At 39.4% G+C, this 23962-nt stretch overlaps 1 protein-coding gene across 1 annotated transcript in view; it reads right to left on the bottom strand.

The window, feature by feature from the left end:
* Positions 1-321: 321 nt before the first annotated feature.
* The window catches only part of KCNQ3 (potassium voltage-gated channel subfamily Q member 3), a 203463-nt gene continuing 179822 nt past the window's right edge, over positions 322-23962 (bottom strand). The window contains exons 10-15 of the mRNA XM_055706383.1: positions 16205-16392; positions 14969-15071; positions 12400-12531; positions 9720-9818; positions 7857-7941; positions 322-6583 (exon numbers count right to left, since the gene is read on the bottom strand). Coding sequence (XP_055562358.1) covers positions 5846-6583; positions 7857-7941; positions 9720-9818; positions 12400-12531; positions 14969-15071; positions 16205-16392 — 1345 coding nt within the window. The 3' untranslated portion in view covers positions 322-5845. The remainder of the gene's footprint in view (positions 6584-7856; positions 7942-9719; positions 9819-12399; positions 12532-14968; positions 15072-16204; positions 16393-23962) is intronic.

Raw genomic sequence — 23962 nt, 5'->3', positions numbered from 1 at the left:
AAAAACTGTAGGGGATAAAGAAGATGTTAGTGTTGTGCATGGTCTTAGAGCTGTGTGGAAAACAGAACCCATGAGATTCAGAATTCCACACTTCAGTACATTAGTTTAAAAAAATACTGTTGATCTTTGGAAAAAAATGATAGAACTTGGCATTCCAATTCCACAATTCCTGGGCATTCCTTTGAATATGTGTGAAGCTTATCACAATTGAAATGAAAATACATTCCTCCACATCATAGTTGAAATTTCTATTTATTAATAAGTGGTGCAGTTTTTAAAGACAGAACATAAAAAATCAGTTAAGAAGTAGTTTGCATAATATATTGAAATAAACATATTAAAGTTGTTCAAATATTGGACAGTGCCAGAATATAAATTACACATACAGTTTAAAAATTACAATAAATAATATTATAAAGAGCACTAAAGGCCACTTGTATAAAAGTTGTGTTCCCTTGTCAGCCAGAATCTGAAAAGCATCTTTGTAGCATGGAGAAAATTTCAGTGAGCAAGGCACAAATACTAGTAATAATAAGATGCCATAACTAGAAAACAAAATGCAGTTGGCTATGTAACCTTCAGTCTCAGCGTATCCTTGAGGATGGAAATAGGATCCCACTTTCAGTATTTTGCTTCACTTAACTTCAGAGGGAAGCTACTAAGAGCTGAATTGGGAAGGATCAAATCTTACAGCCTAAATAATCAGAAGCAATAGTGATACCCAGGATCTTCATTCCCACAGTGCCCAGCTGAAAACACTTGAAAATGGCCCCTTTTCCCTCTGCACCCCTGAAAATGGTCTTCAAAAGTGAATGCCCACATTCAGCTAGGCTCATGAAAAAGCCGTATCACACCAAATTCATGAGGTGCTGTAGAAAATTCAGGCTTGCAGCTCTTAGGGACGTAAAGCTTAGTGGTGGGGGCTGTGGGGTGCAAGGAATGAAGATCCAGCTCTTTCTCACATGCTCTGCACTAAGCAGGACAAATCCAGTTCTTATATAAGCAGATGTGACACCCCTGCATCAACTGGGTTCCCAGCAGGGCTGAATTTTCTCCTAAATCTGCATTTTCTGATTGCTTTAGGTTGTGAACTTGCAAACTGATTGGACCACGGTGCTTGCCTGAAGGCCGCAAGTCAGGAGCCCCACTATGCACGGGTTCAGGTGGGAATTAGTCTGTGGCACTGCCGGGCCACAATCTGAAGAATAAAAATTTAAAATTATTTCCACTCTGAACCGTAACAATGCAGCAAAGTTACAGATAAAAACAGAGCAAACGTAGCCAAAGTTAGTTTAGGGATTTTTCAATCAATCTCTACAGGTGCTAAATTTTATTTCCATAGGAGCCAGATGGATTAATTCAGTGCAGAGAAAAGCCAAGGAAAGGACAACTGCCATTACCTGACCAGATTTTTTTTTGAAAGGATCAACTCCTTAAATGGAGCATAAACCACATTTTCTAGACCTGCATATATTAACTAAACATTTACATCTGCCTTAATGAAATATTCTCAGTTTGAATCTAAAAATGAAATATTCTCAGTTTGAATCTAAAAAATGAAATATTCTCAGTTTGAATCTAAAGTGAGGAAGCTGGATTGATAATAACGCTGCAGAGAGGCATACAATGTACACACAGATTTACCTTTTCAAAACCTTCCAGATGTGTGTCATCCATCAGGGACTGAAAAGTCCACATAAAAACGTAGCTAAGAAAAACATCAATGCTGTCTTTCACAAGGGGATTCATAAATAAAGGCAGATTAGGACCCAGTCCTGCTCCCAGTGTGTCAGCTTGAGAATGTTTCTTACTGACTTCAAGGAGAGCAGAGGAAAGCCCCGCATGTTCTGATCATGAAAAACATCTCAAGGCCTAAAACAAATCCTTGGTCCTTGCAGGAGTTAAGAGTCAGCGAAGAGTCCATTCCAGTGGTTAATTGTCTTTAACATTAATCATATGTAAACGAAGTGTCAGTGTCAGTCTAGACCCTAGGAAGATTGGACCCAAACAAAATTTATAGCTGTTAAACTTAGATGTCACACAGAAATAGAAGAAGGGATAAATCAAATCCACTCCTAGTATGAGGAGTACCAGTATCACAGATGCCTCTCTCAAATGAAATTGTGAATAATGATTCCTTGTATGTGGTGAACCTATTCTGCAAAACAGGTCCTGACCTTTTAAATGTTGCCAGGGCCTATAATCACAGAGACTTTATTTTGTTTTGTCCAGCATCTGTGGCAGGCACATAAACTGCAGTTCCAAGGTTGATGCACTCCCTGGACTGCACCTGAAATGGAGTGTGATGAAATTTGTGTGCACATCCCAGATCAGGAATGGTCTCCAGATCTCACCTGGCTGGTGACATATTGACATGTATCTGTTGTCAGCACACACAGCAGAACAGATGCACACTCTGTTTTTAATCCAGATGATGTAGGAGGCAGAGGGCTGCGAAGCACATCACCCTTCTAAATGAAGCAGTGATTGGTCTCAATGCAAAGAAGTGTGTTTGAAAAAATAAACTTTAAAATAAGCTAATCAGACCTTCCTTGACCCTCTTCTTGGGTCTCTTCCAGAGGACCCAGAGATGTCCACTGCAGAGGGTCTTGCTGAGCTTACTACCAATGCCTTTTAAGAAGAGGCAGACCCTATCTGGCCAGTTAGCACATCATTAAATATTTCAGGATTTGGCTACAAATACCAGACATAGTGTTTTCAAGCTGCATATAGTTCATTGGTGCTTACAGACCACAGAAAATGCTAATTTGAAGGCAGTTCAGCTGCTAAGTGTACACAGTGCAGAGCAGCCCAAATCCCACTTTCTCTGGGGCTGCACTCTGTGTGCAGGTGAAGGCTCATTCAAGTCTCTGCCCTTGCTTGGATTTTCTCTTGGAATGAACATACCTTTATAATGAGGTAATTTATTGATTTTCAGCCAGGTTTGATACTGAGAAAAGATTCCCTTTATATGACCTGGCATGGGAGAGATTAGAAACATGAAGTGAAAAATATGAGTGGGAACTGGGCAGGGAACTGTGTGGCATAGCCACCGTCAAAGAGATTCACAAACAAATTTTTCAGATTGCACTTGGGTTTTGGTTGCCTTGATTTTGGTTGCTCAGATCTAGAAAACATTTTAGGAAGGGGCAAACTTGAATGAAATCAGTAGGGATGCCAGGCACTTGACATATCAGAAAAGTGAAGCAGGTTTGTCTAGTATATACTTACAACAATTTCAGAAGTCGTCTAGCAATGTTAAAAGCAGTTTTCATTCTTCTTCATTCTGTTGCCATGTGAGGGTTAAATCTTACAAGTTGCCACAGACATGTATTACTATATTAGAAAGCCTGCAGCAGGTACTGGTATTTCCAAGAATCACTGATGGCCAAAGAATTCTTCTCAGTGTGCCAGATTATAATGAATTACACTTTCATCAGCTGGTTTTATTCTTTTCAGGTCTACCCATGAAACAAAACAGAGATTATCTTTCAGGTCAATGGCCATTTTGTCAATTAAGTAATTACCAAAATTATGCTTCATGCCATCATAGTTAATGGCCTCAGAACAGCCCCATGGACTCAGCCCACTCTTCAAAGGCTGTAACTGGTCTGCATCATTTACTCATGTAACCACAGCAATCTATTCTCCCTGAAGATCTGTCCCAGAAGGATGTACCATGATTTAGCTGAAGAAGCAGACAAAGCAAGAAGATCCTAATCCTTCAGATGTCTCTTTAAATAGACAATAAACAGTGAAGATGAAAGCCTACATCTGGAAGAGAATAGAAGCTCCCTGGATGGAATGACTGTTACAAGATGTCCGCGATACTGAGGAACCAAACTTGAAATTTACTACGCTGGGCAAAACCCAACAAGGTATCTTCCACTAAAGCACACTCTGTCCAGGACTATGCAATGCCCAATAAATACTGGGAAGCCCAGTAAAGCGTATGTCTTTCTTGTGCTCTGATTGGATGTGCCAAGGATGCTCAGTTGTGCAGCTGCAGTATAATACAAGCAGTCACCATAGAACGCCCACTTTCTAACATCTTACATGGGCCAGATCCTTGTGTCTTTGTTGGTCAGTGCTGTAGCCATGGTGGTAAAGCCATTGTGTGGAGTGACAGGGGTCAGTCTCAACAGGAGGTGCACATGAGCCACAGCAGACAGGCTGTACCTTGGATCAGTGGGGTAAGGTGAGAGCCTTCCCACTCACTGTGGGTGTTTCTGATCATCTGGCATCTAAGCAAGTCACCCTCTGCTCCCCTGGAAGTTGGCAGAAATTTTTCATTGTAGGTAATTGAGTTAAAGATGAGATGAATCTCATCAGCTTTATGATGTGTGCCTTGGTTCTTGTACCCTGTGCTCACTGACAATACTGAATAGTTTTCTGCCAGTTGTAAAGAGTGCATAGCCATCGAACTTGACATCAAATGGATGCTATTTCATGGACATCTGGACTGACACCAGCTGAATCCTGCATAGGATATCTGGACAGGCTAGTTTCATCAGCTGTATAAATACTACATTCCCACTGTAGTGGAGAGATCTTTGATTCATTTCTGCCCTGTTCCCAGTGGGCTGGATTGTTTTTCTGGTCTCCCTCAACACAATTTCCAGTTCCTATGAAAAAATATTTGGCTGAGGCCTGGGGAGCATACTTATCTCTCTGTTGCTCAGGGACAGGTGAAAAAAATGGTATTTATTTATTCATACATTGATCCTAAATATGGCACACATTCATGGATTTGGAGCAGTCCATTTCCAAGAGGAACAGTAAACAGAGAGAAACAGAACCTGGCAGCATCCCACATTGTGGAACTCCCAGGGAACAGGATAGCAATACTCGGCACATCTGAGGACCTCAAAGCGCTTGGCAAATACTAGTGAATTGAGCCTTACAACCTGTGTATATGTATGGAAGTATAACTCCCAATTAACAGATTGGGAAACTGAGGCACAGTTACATTATGCAGCTTACTTAATCAATAGAAATAGAGTATATAAACCTGGAGTTTCCTCCAGCGAACAAACTTAGTTTTGGAACAGAAAAAAAAATTTGGCCCCAGAAGTAGCAAATGGGTTTAGCAAAAGGCTTTCTACAAAATAGCATTGTAGTCATGCTTTGAGCAATTTAATAAACACTAGTGAAGATTTTCAAAGTAGTTTGAGGGATTTATATTTACACTTTACGATAAATAAATAAATAACATGACCAGGAGGTGGCTTAGATTTTAAGTACTACCCTTAATTTCATTTCGACATTGTATTTCACAGGTAGTTGTACAAGAGATCACATGAGAAACATTTAGCTCAAAAAAACGTTTCAGTAAGGTCATTTACTTTGACTCAGCTTTTTCCCTGCTTTGAATGTTAGATGTTCTTGGCTAGGTCAGTTAGAGATTGATTTACTTATATTGGAAAATTGATTCAGACATTGTTTCCACAAAGGGATATTGCTCCTGAGAATATTTTTACTTTGCTGCTCTGTTTACAAAATGGAGCAAGGACCACCATATCTTGCCTGTTATAAGTTCACCATTGTTGTATTGAAGAGTATCAGATAGATATGTATCATAGAAGAAATCAGCTGTACCATTTATATAGGGCAAAGTCATGCAAACCATGCTCAAAACTAAGCTCCTTAGTTTTGGTAGCATGAAAAAAACTGCATTAGTAAATTGTATGAAATGGTGCAGAATGACTACCACTAATATCACATGCATCTTATGCAGCCATCGGTGTTTTGAACTAGTAAGCTTTGGGTGTAGAGTAAGTGAGATATACAAAGTATGCTTACATTACATGGAGAAGTCAACCAGTGACTGCCCCCACACGCACTTTTAAACTGGCTTATTTGAAGGGGTCCATATTGAATCTGAAATCCCATCTCCTGTAGAAGACAAAGGCATGGAGCCACTTGGTGTGAAAGGGTCAGTATCTGTGTCCGTTTCCCCCTCTGCTAGGTAGCGTTTCTCTCTCATCCATGCTGATCCCCCATTGGGGCCAAAGGGGAAGTCGTCTCTGTCTTGGGAGATACTGAAGCCACTTGGGGAGCGCTCAAGTTCCTCATGGTTGACGGAGAGAAGGGACAATGGCGTATCACTGTCTCTTGTGAAGCTCCTTCTCTGCCTTGGAGACACCTTATCTGAGTAAGGGCTTTGTAGGTCTCCTTGAGAGTGGTAGCTAACCTGGGAGTCCATTAATGTAAATATAGGCAAAACTGTTGGCCTTTCTGCATGTGAGGTTGAGGAAGGTGTGGCTTGCACTTTGCCAGAGTTTTGCCCACCTATTGATAAAGGTTGTGGATGAGTCGGATGACCATGTGCTGAGAAACCATAAGGACTGACTTTGTTGACTGGAACCTGCTGGAAGTTGTAAGGAGTTTCATGAGCACACTGCTCAGTGTATTTATATATTATTGTTTTTAATTCAGAATATTTGTTTTCTTCTCTCCTCTCCTTTGCAGGAGAAGCAGTTTCTTTCAATGGACTTATCTCAGCAACTTGTATTTGCAGCTGTTCCATATGATGCATATGCATATCAACAAGAAAATCCAGTTTCTTCCCCATGTCATTAACCTGAAAAATACCAATGTTATGATATTGTCTCAAGTCAGTTTTTCAACAAAAGAGTCAATGTGTCCATACATGCACTGCCCCCAGCAATGGTGTGCTGCCATCTTTATTGGTCATGAAGGTAGTTATAGGACAATCATGACTTTCCCTTGGAAGGTGGACTGCAGTGGATGCCAGTTTATCCTTTAACTGCCTCAATTAAGAAAACCTGTCCCTGTGAAATGTGCCAAAAAAAAATCTTAGCGTTGCTAGGTATTTGGCAGTCCAGCATCCAACAGCAGTCTACAACATTATGACCAAAGTCTTGGTACCACATGGCAACCAGCTGTTACCAAAAATGCAACAGATGGAATTACCTTTGCACACAGACCTATTCTCTAACTCTTAATGGTCCCACAATGTCACAGCACTCTCCAAACTATCAAGCCGCAACAAGGTCTTTTACCACCTCATACCAGCATACTCTTCATGCCAGTCCCTCTGCTACCTTCTCCTTATCTCAACTCATCCAGGGCATGTGTTTTGTCTCTCTCGTGTCTTCCTCTCTCTCTTCTCCCTCGGCTGCTCTCCCTTCATTGCTCAACCCCTTCACTTAACCAGCCACACCTGCACCTGATCTACATCAGCCAACCCACCGCCCCTGAAGCCAACCCACAGTTGTATATTATCAATGCTAATTAGCCCACCTTCATTCCACTACGCCACAACATCAAGGTTGAATATCAGGACTAATTCCCTTTCTCTTTTGATAGTACTTTGTGCCTGAACATTTTCATTCCATGAAAGGAATCAATGTGAATCAATGTCACTTGCCTCCATCTTACTTAGCTATGTTTTTAAAAATCAGAAGGTCTTTACTTGTTAAGCAATAGGTTAGAATGCACAAAGAGGCCCCAAAAATACCTGTGGAGGCAATCATTTTGAGTGCCAGACTCCGCAAAAGAAGGTGATGCTCACAACAAAACATCAAACCTGATGAGTATGGAGCTTAAGGGAATGAAAAGGTCCCATCTAAACACCACAGTTAGGGTCTTGCTGCCATATACAACGATATTCATTCAATAAGCTTCAAAATGCACACCTCCCAGTTAATTAAATTCTACCATGAAAATCTAACAACATAGTTTTGTGAATATTAGTACAAGATCTGAGTGAGTCTTGATCACTAATAATATAAATCTGCCTGGATCAGCCAAAGACTCATTCAGAATTTATGTCAGCTTTATCATTTCTATACAAGCACCTCAGCCTCCATCATTGTCATGAAATTACATACCTGTCGTTCAACTTTAACAAATTTGCCCATCATACTTTGGTCTTCAGTATCTGCTGTAGATGCTTTGGCTACATATGGATCATTTCTATAAAGAATTAATAACCGCATTAGTGTTCAATTTTTCTTTGCATCACACTACGTAATTCATATCAGAAAACAGGATTACCAGCTTGGTGCTATAGTCACATAGCTCCTTGGAGCCCCATTTAAGAAAAGACTGAATTTAGTTATTTAGCATACAAACAGGAGCAAAAGTCTATTCTATGTGATGCATTTTTTAAAAAATTGTATTTTGTATTTTTAATTTTAAATTATTTTGGTTCAAAATTAAGATAAAGATTAAGAAAAATCAAAAGCAAACAAAAAGGTCAAAATGAAAGCAGAATAATTTAAGGTTTGTGAAAAATGTTGAGATAGTCTAGATAGTGGTTTTATAGATGGCCATGTGTTTTAAAATCTAATTCTTTATAATTAGTGTAATTGAAGACTGAACCTGAATTTCAAGGCTGAAGTCTTTGGGGTTTTTTCTCAATTTCAGCCGAATAGTAAGTGACTGAGACTGGAAATGATGAAAAGAGATGGTCTGGCCTAGAGATTTAGAGTAGATCACAGGATAAATTTTCTTTTATGTAATCTCCTACTGCCTATGTAATTTCCCTACTGCATCAGATGGACTAACTTCTGGAGGTAAGAAGATGATCTCTGATTAACTGAAGAACTTTGACCTATAACTTCATGGGATCTCGAATGGTCATTATCAAGTTAAATCTTTATCAAGATGTTCCAAACCAACCTCAAAGGAATCTATGTCTTTCTATAACCTATGTCGAAGTCTAGAAAAACATTTTCTAAGGACTTGTTCTTTAACATGACTTAGAACAAATATACCCTAAAACTTTTGTTTTAACAGGTCCAGTTCTCTTTCTGACAAAATTCAAAATATAGCTGTGAATATATCCTACTAAAGTGAAAATTATAACTAAAACATGTCAGATTTTGCTCATTGGGTTACTGATGGTATGGGCTCATTCAAATTTTGCAATCTGCTTTGTTTCCCAAATGATCTTTGCCTCTTCCATAAATGTAGGTCTCTGTCTTCACAATTACATGTTTTTTTAGATTTTTCACTGGGTGGAATAAAGCAGATAGAGCCAAGTTAATTTATCTTCTGTAAGATTACTTTTGTTCTAAGCAACCATAACAGCTTTGGGGACAGATTGTTGATGGTCTTGTGTGGTTCTTCATGGGTATTTATTGACAGATTGATAGTTGTAAATAACAGAAGAAATGTCATTTATTATTGAATTCTTGCTACCAGGAATGCAGCAATCCAATAACATGCTGTAACTTTCACACCCAAAAACCTGGTATTGCAATTTATTTTCCGTAATTCTCACCAATCATTGGTTTAAAGGAAGCATCATTAAAACTCTGAGCTTGCCATTTGGTGGGGGCTATAACAAAACTTTTTCCTACTTCAGGAAAATAGCTGGTTTAACTTCAAATTATTGGTGATTTTTATTGATTTTTTAAAGTATGTTTACTAGTCGATTGTTATAAATGCAGCACATCAGTAATCAAATATATGTATTTCATATAAAATCAGATTTCCAAACACTGGAGAAGATGAGCTAGACAATTAAGAAGCCATTAACTTTAGATTTCCATCATACATTGTTCTTAGGGAAGCTCGTGTCTTTCTGGCTCAACATTTACACATCTAGATCTTGTAGCAACATATCCTCTCAGCATCATTACTAGAAAAGTGTACTGGCTGGATGAATGAAGGTCATGCTTATTGGTACGAATGAACATTTTATTTCTGTTTTGCTCTGTGCAAAATAGTAGGCATAAAAAATTCACCTGGGAGACTGTTGTGAAGGGTAAGAAAAAGCTCCTCCCTTTTGGGATTTCTTATGCTTGGGAGTAGATGGAGGTCCAGGTGTAAAAATCATATCTACTCTGAAAAAAAAAAAGTGCAACTGCTTAAGTCCATCTCCAAATGCTAACACATGACAGCAAATACTATGCATCTCTGCAGCAAACAGTAGCAAAGATTCAAAAAAGAAGCACATTTTGATTTGGAAATATATTGAGGGTCATGACGTGTTTGTTCTATTCTGGGTCCACAATCAATACATTGAATTGTAATTACCTGGTAATTTCATGGTAGTTAAATAATTACCTAGCACACTGTTTCCAAACTTTGACGTTTGAAACACATGACTTCATTTCTTTCAAAGGAATTAAGTAGTGTGATTGTCAAAAAAACTCCCAATAACAGCTGCTCCTAGAAATGTCAGGAGACACCCATCAGGCTTTGCACTGGATAGTGAAAATCAGAATTTGGTGAAAGGTGGCAATTCCTGATAATCTTCATAAACCAGCTACTTTCTAGCTGCTATTGTGCCTGATTACCAGTAATTATTTTTGGTCTTTACTAATTATTCTTTTGGCTTGAAAAATATAACCATAAATGAAGATTCACAAGGAATCTGGCTTGACTTTTTATTTGGAAGATAACCGAAAGGATTGTTTGGGTGGCTCCAGCACATTTAATTACTCTTTTACTCTTATCAATCTATTCTTTCATTTGGCACATCTGACTGCTCAGGTGCAAGCAAACCTCTGTTCATTCAGCACGCACAGAAAACTTACCAGGTTATCAGTCAGCACCAGCCCACAGACCAGTGACCTGTATTACCAGGTAATCCATGCAGGTACATTGCATGGCTTCATGGTGCCCCACGGAGTTTTGGAAATGAAAGTTAAAAAAAGCTCAAGGCAAACCTCACAAAGCTAGCTAGACGTTTGCTAGGCACACAAGCATTGCTGGGCTAAGTAGTCAATGTCTCCAACAGCATCTCATTATTCATAGACACAATGAGTAGGCCTCACCTCCCTGTTTTTGTCTGACTGTAGGAGGAGAGTAAGGGAGAGTCAACTGATCAAATGAAGGCATCTGGTTTAAGCAGGGATTAACTGTCCCATAAAGGCTATTAATTATGTTGACTACGTCTCTGTTAACTGTAAGAGGAATCTCATATGGCTTGCCAGGATTATGTGTTTTCTTCAAAGGCTTCTAAAAAGGTCTTTGTATATGGGCCAAATGGCTATGGGATTTTGTGGTTCTTCTGCTCCTGGTGATTCTTTATACCAGGGCATGGCATTGCTGAGCTGAACATTGCAGGGCTGAGGCTATGCTGTGATCCTTGCCCTGACTCACCTGGGATGTTTCTTCATCCTCCAAAGCTCTGCCATAACCACTGAGTGAGTGGTCTCATGATTGTCAGGCACCTTTACTGCTGCTAGGACTCAAGCAAGTATGAGAGGTGCTCTGCTGTCCAAAATCACACACCTCAGTCTAAGGTAAAGGAAGGATATCCAGTATAAGGCATGTAGACCCCACACAGACAGGTGCAGGTTTCTAACACCATGGGCCCTCCTGATCTTCCTGAGTTCAAAAAGATATTGCGGCATTAAAACTGAAACTCATGCGATGCAGAGCTCATTTTATAGAGTAACAATGGTGTTTTACGGTAAATAATTAAAGCAAGCAGCTTTTCTAGAGCACTAATACCGAGGTAGGAACCAGCCATACTACATACTTGAAAATGAGATAGCTGAGTATATGGAAAAGCACTTTGGAGTAAGAAATTATGGAGTTCAATGGAAGGACCAGAGCAGCCTTACAAAGCCAAGGTAAGTCTGGATAAGGTCCAAATGTGCCACAAGTGTTGCACTTGCTCAGCCCATTCTTGAGAGAAATCAAGAGTATGTCTGCGTGGCGTTTCGCTGTTCAGAGTGACTGGAGGGGCTCAGGGAACATGGGCAGTCTGTGCTGAGACTGAACTAATACAGCTACACGCGTATGCACACACAGGCACCCAAACCCAGACAAGCTTACTAGCTCAAGCTTTGACCTGTGCCTATTGCTCAGGATGCAAGCAGCACACGTTTTTGTGGACATGCCTCAAAAGCACATGGCGGTGAACCACATCTGCAAGGAAACAACTGTGGGGGCAGATTGCACCTGAACAGTCACAATGGCCTGAAATTCCACTTTCTTTTTCATATAGGTTAGTTTACACCTGAGTGAAGGGGATGTAAAACATTCTGTGCTAATGTATTTGTGCACTGGTATGAGATGTTTCATCAGGTACAGCTCAGCAGAGAATCCAGGCCAAAGAAAAGCTCATGTAGAGCAACTTTGCTTTTATATTATTGTATCGATATTATTTATCGTCTGTAAAAAGGGGAGAAGGGGAGAAACTTGACCCTAATCAAATAAGGCAACGGTCAAGAAAATTCACAGGATTTTTCACTCTGATTTCCTTGTTCCAAATAGGAGCCTGTGGTTTCCTCTGCTGCGGTTACCCCTGCTAGCTGCATGCTTGCCTTTAGTCTTTGGGGAAAAGGCTTTCTTCTCGATCAGCTATGCTATGTACAGACACAGCTTCTGGGTGGCCTTGTACACAAATAGGCCAACTATACTTTTGCCAGCACAGCTATACATTTTCCCCATTTACCAGAGGATTCTTACCTTGCCTGAAGATACTTTATTCTGGAAAGCATATCAAGATGCCCTGCTGAGTATTGCTCTATCACATCCTTCACATCATAAGGCCTCAAAGTCTCCTTGAATTTTTTTTTATAGAGACGAAACTGTAGTATTCTGCATAATAAACAGAAAAAGTATTAACCTTTTATAAATTCCATAATGATAATTTGCAGTTTCATGGAATACTTGATAAATACTCTGGATGTTTGGAAACTGAGCATGCTATTTCAAAACAAGGCAATAAAAAGTAAGCAGAGAATCTCTATTTTCATACCACATTGGTAAATATATAATAGTTTAATTTTCATAATTAATAGGCTAAAATAAATTATATGCACAAAATATCTTTTTCAGTATTATCATCATAACTAGAAATGGTTCAAAGCTACAAAATCATATGTGGAGTTTGATTTTAAACAACACGGCTCACAGGAGATTTTGAAGCTCTGAAGCTGAAGCTGCTTTTTTTATGTTTCAGCCTATTATAAAGCTAATTTATAGTATAGATAATGCTGAATCATTTCCAGCTTGGTTTTCATTTTGCATCTGGGAAAGTTTTGGATAGGAAATGTTAATGAGGTAGAAATATGGAAGTTAAGAAGTCAGCAGCAGTTCAGGTTGTGGAGAAAAGAGAAAGTGTTAGAACTGCCTGAAGTGTCCTTGAAAAATATAGCAGCGTAACATTCTTGTTGTAATAAAACCAATAAGTAATTAATTATAGAATTCTTGTAATAAAACCAATAAGTAATTAATTATAGAATTCTTATAATAAGGATCAGTGCTGGCCAGAGCACTTGAAAACTGTTTGGCATTCTTTTTTCCATTCTTTTCAGTTTATATATTGGTTTACACTGTTATATCTTGGTAGATTAAACAAATAGACAAGAAAGATATGTGAAGAATGAAAAGCATTTTATTTCTTTAATCTCTCTTAGGTTAGGCATCTGAGGGTTTGTTTTCTCAGTCAAGTCTCCATGTTCTTATTGGTCTGAATTGGGGAACTGCTGTCATCTGTTAAGATTCTGACCTGGTTTTTGTTCAAAGTTGGTAGGTTTTTTAACCTTTTCAAAATCTGTTTGAACTTTCATTTAGCAAAGATAATTCTGTTACAACTTTTTAAGGGTTTTTGACTCTAACTCTGTTGCTTAGAAATCTTTCAAGATTTCAAAATTATATCCATGTCTATTTTAGTCTTAACTATACGTAACAGCAAAACTATACTTAAAAAAAGCAGAAATGAAAAATAGGAATCACCCTGCTAGCAATTTCAATTTAAAATCTCCTTGATCATGACCCTGAAAACCCATTAAGTGGTTTTGTCTGAATTACTTTCCATTAGCATCCAGCATCTGGGTAAACTATACAAGAAAATAAAAAAAACTTGGCTCATGATTGAGTTTAAAGGGAGATTGCATGAATCAATTAGATTTGGACACGATGTGGGAAAGGAAGTTTAGCAAAAGTAGTAATAGCATGTCTTACAAAGATGGGGCTGGAAAACAGGACAGATGCATAGTCTGTGTTTGAAAGCAAGCAGGTATCAGGGAAAGAAAGGGAAAACTATGGAGGAAGTAGGGTTGAAGAAACTTCCAGTGGGAGAGAAGCAGTCATGAATAACAGGAGCAAAGCCTGTGGGACATGGCTTTCAGCAGGCTTGAGAAAACTTGGAATTTTTAATGACTGGTTCTCCTGCACCCAATTGGAAAAGAACCAGGAAAATACATATTATAGTTATATACCTATATGTTTATACACTTATAACTGTCTTGAAGCTTTTCCAAGAAGATAACTGTGGGGCACTCCAGACTTGTAGTATGTCACTAGTGACTCCCTGGCCCAAAACATAACAACTTCTGGAATAAAAAGCAATTGCAATGAAAGCAGAGTATTTTCCTATGGGGGCATTTTTCAAGAGAAGAGAGTAAAAAGTACTGAATGGAGGAGTTACAGAACATCAGTGAATGAATTCCATGTGCTTGATGTGCTAATCACACTACCAAGCCCTACTAGGAGTTTTCTAACCCTAGGGAATATCTCTTGTGATATGAAAATAGAGGTGACACATGTCACAAGCTGAAATGGAGACCTCAGCATCTATTAAAAGTTGACAGCTAGAAAGTATATTCCACACATAGAACTGTGAATAAAGAAAAGTTGAATCATCTCAGAGTTTATTGTTAAGTGAAAATTCCAGTTTTTACATAAATACTACAGTCACTAATTTGAGCCAGATACTATATTTGTAGCATATTTTAATGAGGAATTGTATACAATATTGTTTTATAATAAATTTATTTATGGAGTATCTTGCAAAAATGGCATGGTCAGTGTTGCTGAAAATCATTTTCCTTTCTGCATATTTTCAAAGAGGACTTTAAATAGGAGTCTGTCTTGTGCTTTTCAATATATCTAGAATTATCTACTCTATTGCATTTAAAAAAAGCAGTAACATCAACAATAAAGCAACATGTAGCAACATGGTAACGTGACTTCCTGAAGCATCAGCATTCAAAGTCAAAGCCAAGCATTGAGGAGCAGCAGAGACATTTACCTGACAGCTCGGATGGCTGTCTTGAATGTGGGGATCATATCTTCCATAAGGAAGTCACTACTGTCGCCTCTCTCTTCTGCCATGGGTTCCCCTGTTCCTGCATCTGCAAAGCAGGTCAAAAAAAAAGCTGTGTGAGCATCTGACCACACAATATTTAGAGTGAGATCTGGCTGACTAAAGCACTACATAAGAGTAAGTGTAATTTAGTAAAGGAACATCTCTTGCAGGTTCCTCTTTCTCTGGTCAGCTCTTGAAAGGGATTTGATAATTCTTCTGGGACGGCTGTAAAACACATTTTTTGAGGGATGTCCTCTCAGATTCCAGGATTTCTGAAACATTGGGAACTTTTCTTCCTTTCCAATGGATTTAGAAGTTCCCACTTTTAGGAGCATTTACAATGAAAAATCTTTGTTAAAATTATTTTATGTAAGGCTAAAACAGGTGTAGAAGCTACAGGCCAAGTTCTCCTCCCACTTGCACTGCTTGGAGCTCATGTACCTTCATGGAAGAGAATAACCAAGTTCCTGGTGTGGACACCCAGACTACATCCATGGTAGTATGCCCAGCATGGGCTGATGCCAGCTGGCGCAATAAAGAGGAAACTGTTACTGAGAGACCATTTAGATGCTATAGGCAAGAAGAGGAAAATGTGTGCTCAGGGAAGCTGAGAGGAAAAATGCCCTGTGATGTTACATGGACACCCAATGGAAATCTGCCGAGGGGCAGCAGTCTTATGGGGGGTGGGAGGGAACCAGCCGTTGACTCTACAAAACAAAGTTTTAAGAGCTTGCAATAGGAGGCATATGAGATGCCTGGACACAGGCTAGTGCAGGGCTGGATGCAGTTTAGGAGGGAGCTACTTCAGCATAGCATCCCTGCTGAATAAACTGAGCCATGATGGCATATGCTTTTTGGGGGAATATGGATTCACTGCCCAGTGTGCCCTTTTTTCCAGGTCAAATAGGTTGATTCCACCACTGGCTTTATCCCATATCCATTGCTGGTTTGTTTGTTTTTTTTTTTTGGGGGGGGGGGGGGCATTGTCTTATTTCAAGCACCGTGTTGCCTGGACTCCAGCATTCATTTCCTGGGGCTTCCCCAAATGTGCCATGTAAAACCAGGGACCAGCCATACTTGGCCCAGAAAGTCACAAACCTTCAACAGAAGATGCAGAGGAACAAAGTAAAATGGAGAGAATAGAGGATGGATAAAAAGAAATCAACACAGATGGGCTACCTTCTGAGCTTTGCCAAAAAGCGTACGCTTTCATTCGGAATGCAGTGCGAAAACGCTCCTTATTATTCAAGACAACATTCTTAGGCTCTTTTGAAGGACTTTCTTCAATGGCATCTACATTCAGAGGGGTAAATAGCTTTCCTTTAGTATTGGTACCACGAACCCGATCCAAGAGACCCAGCTTTTGGCTACAAAATAAGCAAAAGTAATCATTTTCCTCCTTTGTACACTTTTAACTTGTTTTCATGACGCTTTAAGTATATAATGGGCTAAATAAATGTTTTGTACACAAGGACACTGCTGGGGCTACCATAATACATCAAAGCAACAGTTAAGCTCCCCAGATAATTAACTGCTTTTCGTAAGCATTTTTTGTATGTGTTGAAAATGTTACCAGAGGGTCTTGCTATCCTCTCCATGTAGTATATCACAGTGCTTCAGCTCCCACAGCACGTCTGAAGCATTAGATTTATTATTAAGAAGAGAAACACCACTACTTAGGCAGTTATAATGTCTAATTATAAGGAGGCTTGGCTTTCCCTGTTCAGTGCTTTCTTTAACTACTGAGTCTGTGGTAGGCTATGAAATGAATAATTCAATCATAGAACTATAGGATCATAGAATGGTTTGGGTTGGAAGGGACCTTAAAGATCACCTCGTTCCACACCCCCTGCCATGGGCAGGGACACCTTCCGCTACACCAGGTTGCTCAGAGCCCCATCCAGCCTGGCCTTGAGCACTGCCAGGGATGGGGCATCCACAGCTTCTCTGGGCAGCCTGGTCCAGTGCTTCCCCACCCTCACGGTAAAAAATTTCTTCCTTATGTCTTATCTAAATCTACCCTCTTTCAGCTTAAAGCCTTTCCCTCTTTCACCACATGCCCTTGTAAAAAGTCCTTCTCCAGCTTTCTTGTGGGCCCCTTTAGGTACTGGCAGGCTGCTCTAAGGTGTCCCCAGAGCCTTCTCTTCTCCAGGCTGAACAACCCCAACTCTCTCAGGCTGTGTTCATAGGAAAGGTGTGCATAGCCAGGAACAAAAGAAAGTCGGATGTGCTGTGAACCAAATAAATTATCAACAAAACACTGGAAAGGCATTGCCAAGCAATTACTCGGCACATGGTAGGGCAGGCTACCCAGTTGTCTCCACCGTTCACTTTCAGTCATCTCTCACTGTACTAGAAATTGAGGTGACCTATATGAATTGTAGCAAAGTGACATATTTTGTTCCTCTGATGATTCCTTGCACTGTCCTTTTAGATATTGACTGACCAGACATTTATCCTTCAGTGACAAGATAAAACTAGAATTGTATCTACCTGCCATCCTACCAGCACCAGTGACTCTCCTACAACCTGATGACTATAATGGTCTTAAAAGTATAATACCACTGAAAAGAGCAACACAAAAAGAAATTGCTAGTGAGTATATCAGCCAATATATGCTCTGAACACTTTGTAGGTGATAGATGGTATAAATATTTGATTTGCTTGTTCACTTTGTTGCTTAAGTATTTGGTAATTTCACATTTATTAAAACTTGTGGGACCAAGCCATGGGAAGAAAGCCTGCCTTTTAACCCATTTCTGGATGCTGCTCTGGGACAGCTCTGGGGAGTGGAGAATTTTGGTCAAGAGGCAGTTCTGTGGATTATTTTTTTTAATCTAGGTCAGAAATATAGGCAATATATGCAGAAATCTGAGCCATGGAACTGTACAAGGATAGTAGTGATCAAGATTTGATACCCTCCTCATCGGTCAAAACAGATCAAAACATTCCTCTGCATTCAGCACAAAAACATTCTTATTTTGGAGTGATATTTTCCACTGCATATGTGCGCACAATCATTTGTGGATGTTGGGTTTGGAGGTTTTTTTGTGGGGTGGGGTTTGAGGTAGACAATATGAACTAGAAGCATTCAAAAATTTGCCTTCTAGGGAGTTTCTCGACTTTCCCCATTGAAAAGTGTCAGTTTAGGAACAACCTGTTGTCCCCATACTGTTGCTTGAGCATCTTCAGTTTAGGACCTAGAACTCATCTGATCTGTCTTAAGGTGTTTAAAAAGTTAAATGCCCTGTCTAAATTTAATCTTTAGACTGCTTTCTACAATCAGTGGGAAGTTAGCAACCTACAGAGCGCAGTTCAGCTCCATTTCTCTTTGGGATGACTTTACAGCTGGGGGAACTTGTCTTATTGTAATTGACTACAGAAAGATCTAGGTAAGAAGTCATTTAAAAAGTAGGTCTCTAGTCTGACTTAAAGTTACCTGACTGAAGCCTTCCTTATTAATTGGATCCTGATGATTAACCCTTAAAGTAACATTTAGATTCGTAACAGTATTTTTATGCAATAAATACAGACAATTGTGTTCATATCCAGGCAGCCAGAGCAGTAGAATCATCAGAAAATAATTCACCAGCTTTACATGAAAAAATACAACAGTATGTTGTATGCAAAAAAAAACCCCCGAAAACAAAACCCAAGCTTCTTTCCAGATAATGATTAGCTGTCATCAGAAAAAAAATGGACTTTATTCTCATTTCCAAGGGATGAGATCTGGGTCTGCTGGGGTTTTTGTTTTCACTGTGCTTTTTAAAAGGCTTCGGAAACATTTGTTCTCATGACACAATCTCTTTCATTAAAACAGCATGCGCATGGCTCAGTCTCAGAGTATGAAGCATGCGCAGATCACATCATCCTCCATGAGAGTGGCTAGGACAGTGGTTCCCACCCACAGGTTCATGTACTGCTGCTTGTCTTTCAGATTCCTCCTACTGATATTAGCTATTCTACCTCCACTGGGACAGTGGTCCCACTTCATTTGGCTTCCTTACATTCAGTAAAATGTGACTCCCAACATCCAGTGCAGTTCCAGAAACTGGGGGGATTCAAATGCATCCCAAACGTGATGATAAAAGGCAAGGATAGTTTCTTTGACTAGCTTGGATACATTGCCATTGCTTGTCTTGCATGCTATTGCATCCTCTCCCTTGTGGTAGAACAAAACAAAATTCCCAAAGCTTTTGTCTTTGGAGCCCCAGGATGAGAACTCTCTGGTAGATTCAGACCACCGTAAAGGGAGGGAAGCAAAAGCAGTGAGGACAGTTTGGCTTGAAACCTTCTACCTAAAAAAATTCAGATCTCAGATTCTTGCACCCCAAGAGTAGTGGGAACTATTTTGGATCATCTGAGAGATGAATTTGATGTCTGGATATATGAGATTCCTGGCTTCTGCAGCAGATGTTTTAGCCTTGCTCAGAATAAAGAGTGGGAACCACTGAACTAGAAATACTTTTCCAGAAACAATCATGCAAGGAAATAATGCAGGTACATCCCATCATGCAAGCTGGATACTCTCCTCTCTGTGCTTTGCATAGTATTGGAGTTTCATAAACAAACGGTACATGTATGAGAAGAAAAATAATGAATTAATGCTAACAGTCAATCAAAGGCAGCCCTCTTCCATGTATTTACCACTTTCACCTAACAATGACTAACAATATTCAGGAATTTTTTCCATATTTTGTTCAGTTTATCTAATCACTAGATTTAGTTGGTCTCAAGTAACTGAAAGCAAAAGGCAGTCATGTTTACTCCAATATTTTAGTACATCACCAGCTGTACTTATATCGGTGAACGTAGCTTTGGGAAATCAAACATTCTGAAAGAGATTTCCAGCAGTATTCTGATTTGAACTAATCCCAATAGAAATTAACACAAAACTAATGTTAGGAGGACAGCCATGAACCCTGCAGTGAACACATTCAACTGATCTCAGAGAGTCCCTGACTTTTCTGAATTCTTAAGAAAAGCATTTCACATTTCCAAGGTACTTCTGAACTTTGGCCAATAAGCTTTCTCTTTTACGAAGTAACATTCTTTTCTATAGAGAGGATCTCACAAAAATGTCCAATCTCAAAATAATTGCAATTTCTTAACAACTGATGTTTTCATTTAAAGAGCCACTTTGCATCCTGAATCTTGAGGTCTGAATTTGCAAGTTTCTAACATCTGAGGAGAAAACATCCCTTTTTAGCCAGCCAATTTCCACACTCTTTGGTGGTGTATGTCCTCATTGATATTTAAGTGTAGGCGTGACTCTAAACCCAAACTTACCTACTATCCAGATTATTTGCCCAGAAACATGAACACAAGTCCTGACTTGGGCTCAACTTTGATGCCCTTCAGAAAGAGAAAGAACCCTTATGCACACTAAAGGCCTTTGCTTTGCCCCTTTTCTCATTCACACTTTCTAAAGTGATCTGAAATGGTAAAAATAAGCAATGTCACACAAACCCATGGGGAGAAAAATCCAAGCTCAATTCTTTGTGAAAACAGGATGGATATTTTTCACCAATGGATGCAGCCAGCAATGTAGAGAGAAATCATATGGATGTTGACCCACTCTCTACTTTGCAGTGAACGTATCTCCATGTAGCAACCGCTAGAAAGCAAACCAAACTGAAAAATCAATGTCTCTTGACTATTTTGCATGGGCCAATCATCCAATGAAAAAAACCAGAGTGCTTCACTAACAGCTCTCCAAAAGCTGAAGAGCTTCAGCTAGAAAAGCTGAGTTCTGTGTGATGATTTCACGTATGTGGAATGAAGTGGGAATGAGAACAATGAGCTAAAGTTGAATGTAAGGAAGATGTTTGTGTGGGGTAGAATAAAATGCTTGACAATTTAGTCAAAATATTATCATTTCTGATTATGTTTCTTTCAGATTCCAGAAATGCCACAAATTGTTTCTAATCCTCTTTGCAGGAAGATAAAGTTCTTGCCCCACATCTTAGGTCACAGTTCAGCAAGATATTTAAGCATGTCACTAACTTTATTCAGATGATCAAAAGCATCCACTTGTTTTCCATTTGCTGAACCAGAACCTGCAAATACACATGCAGAGATGTTGTTCCACTGAATGTAAATGCAAAGTAACTTGCATGAATTTGTGTTGGCAGGGTTGAGACTGCATAAGGAACGGTATCTAACTCTTGCAGTATATTTTTCTTACAGTAAATTTTAAAATTATTTGCAGAGTAGGTTAGTATCATTCCCATTCTATGGAAACAGAGAAAAGCACTTGTTTCTAAGCAGATCATTGGCAGAGCCAGGATTAGATTCCATATTTTCTCAACAGCAGAACAATTAACTATCTGCAAGGCCATGCAACTTTCTTTTTATGCTTAAATAACTTTTCAGTCTTATCATCCCTTAGTTTTTATGGTGGTTAGATGAACTACTGTAGTAAAAACAGAAAGTGCAGGCAGAGAATGGCATGCAAGAAATATGAAAAGAGTAAGGCTCAATTGTTACTTGAATGTATATACCTAAGTTTTCTTGTGAGGCTTGATCCAAAGAATGACTCCCTACTAAACATGACATTACTGTAAAGTGAAGAAAAGTTATTAAGATGAGACATTAATGATTACCCATGAAAAGTTCTATGAAAAAGAATGGGAACAGCCTTTCATTTGTAGTTAATGTAGTGTGCAGATCAGAGCGGCTTTTTTCTCCTTCCTGTTTGGGGCAGATGTATTAAAAAGAAATGCTGACAGTGAAATTTTCCACCTTGCAAAGTACGATTTTATTTTCATTATGCTGCTACTACTGGCAATACAAAAATGCACCACATAAAATGCATTCTTTCATACTTACAGAATAAAAAGGACCAGTACCAATTCTGCCGCTTAAAAAAAATAAAACCAACTTTCCAAAGGCAGAGAAATACTATTTATCTTGTAGAGATAAGGAAACAGGGATAAATGACTTTTCTGCAAACACGAAATAATAGATCTAGGAATGAACATGTGCTCCTGGTATCTAGTTCTACAGTTGGACAATGCTGATTAGGAGCAAGTCCCTAGGAGACAGTTCAAAATCCTTCCCTATAGTGCCTGTACATACAAGTGTCAAAGTTTCAACATTAGTCAAAAATCAGTTGAACAGCTGCTAACAACAGAGCTGAAAAATCAGGCCCAAAATTAATTTCTCAAACATAGACACAAAAAGTTGGTTCAAAATAAACAATATGTCCATCAAGCAAAGGCTCATCTTAAAGGTAAGTCAGACACCCAAACGTTTGCTGAATGATTTGCTGCACTCCAGCAGAAATGAACATTAATATCTCTTCCACATAAATCTTCTTTCCTGGGAACTGAACAGATGCAAAGGCTTTGCAATACATGCAGAAGAGCAATTACTATCTGAGACTTCATGGGCTCATAGGTTTAGGCATTAAGGAAGAAAAAGCTAGTGGCACCTCTGGCATGAAGTCAGTAAACTCCCCACCAGTGAGCAATGAGTGGCACAGCCCCAGTTCCTACTGGGTTGGGTGACTATGCAGGGCATGTAGGGAAAACGCCGCTCTTAACAGAGCATCATCATATGTACCACTTCACTGCTTACAGGACCCAGCCTACTGCCTAGCTGAAGGGTAGTCCAATGTGCTTTTCATGGTATCTCACATCTTCACAGTTTTAGTTTAAAGGGACCTTCAATAAAGCCTTGGGCTGCTGCCAAATTTTAATCTGTTTTCTGTTATCACAAGTCCTCCCCTGCAGCCCTGCCTTGGGATCCAGCTTCTGAAACAGACTCTTCCACTCTGTTGTCTCCCCTGTGTTTTTCCCAAGTGGTCTAACAACAAGGAGCTGCATCTAGTTGTGACTTTGTCATGATGCCAGCTCCTGCTTCCAAGGAGAGAGCCTAGAAGGATCTGACACAGAGATCAACTCTACTACTGTGGAGTGCCTAAAGAGAAGTGAGTAGAAGAAGAGTTCCTGAATAGAAACCCTGCCACTTAACGTGCTATCTATCCTCAAATTTTCACACAGCCAGGCCTCATTTGTAGTTTATTAACTAGTTAAATTTTCTGACTCTTCTGGGAAAGCTTTGGACCAATTCTTCTCTCTCCTTTACCAACCACTGTTCAGACAATGCAGTTTATTACTACAGCTTTCCCATTAAGGACTTAACTGATGCAAGAACCTGGAGACTGAGTGCACTTATGGGCTGTTCTCTCCAGTAGGACTGTGTTCCCTTATTGCTCATTTATTTCAATACAGCCTTAAACGCAAACTGCAGTGGAGTACAAGTAATACCTTCTACACTAAATCACTGTAGGAGGAATAGGAATATATAACTCTATATATTTAATTATCTGGTCTGTAAATAAGAAATTTATGAGAGATGGGAGGTGGGACTGTCAAAACAACCCGATTTAATGGCTCAGTCCCATGTCTACTGAAGTCAGTGGATGTTCCCACAAGTACCATCATTCCTCTGTTTACCTGGAGGGTTTCCAATCCCCTTAATTGAATGCTTATTTCCATAAACACATTCCTACTAACAGGAAGGTTCCAGTGCAGGTTTACTGATGATTTTGCTGAAGGTTTTTAAGTATGTAACAACATAAAAGCAAGACATATGCAACTAGAATGAGGGGCCTTGGGATTACAGTTTTAAAGATTTCGAGCTGTGAGTCATATTTTTCCATTTTTAATCCAGTGCGTCAACATAAAATGACTCCTTCTACTGGCCTGAAAGAAAAAGTATCTCAGAAGCTACTTCACAAACTGTTCTGTCACTGCAGGTGCAGAAGCTTATCCAGGGGGGCTGTGACCAACAGCAAACTGCAGCAATCATTCACTTGCCTAATTTTAGTCTGCTCTGCTGCTGCATCTGAGTCAGAGCATTTTGGCTCAAGGTATGGAGTTCCATACTCAAAAGAATTTCAGCTCCTAAGCTCTCTCCTACATATTAAAG

This window comes from Falco cherrug, chromosome 3, assembly GCF_023634085.1.
Source record: "Falco cherrug isolate bFalChe1 chromosome 3, bFalChe1.pri, whole genome shotgun sequence".
NCBI lineage: Eukaryota > Metazoa > Chordata > Aves > Falconiformes > Falconidae > Falco > Falco cherrug.
Note: the sequence above shows the minus strand (reverse complement) of the source record. Positions and strands in the feature narration are given on the sequence as shown.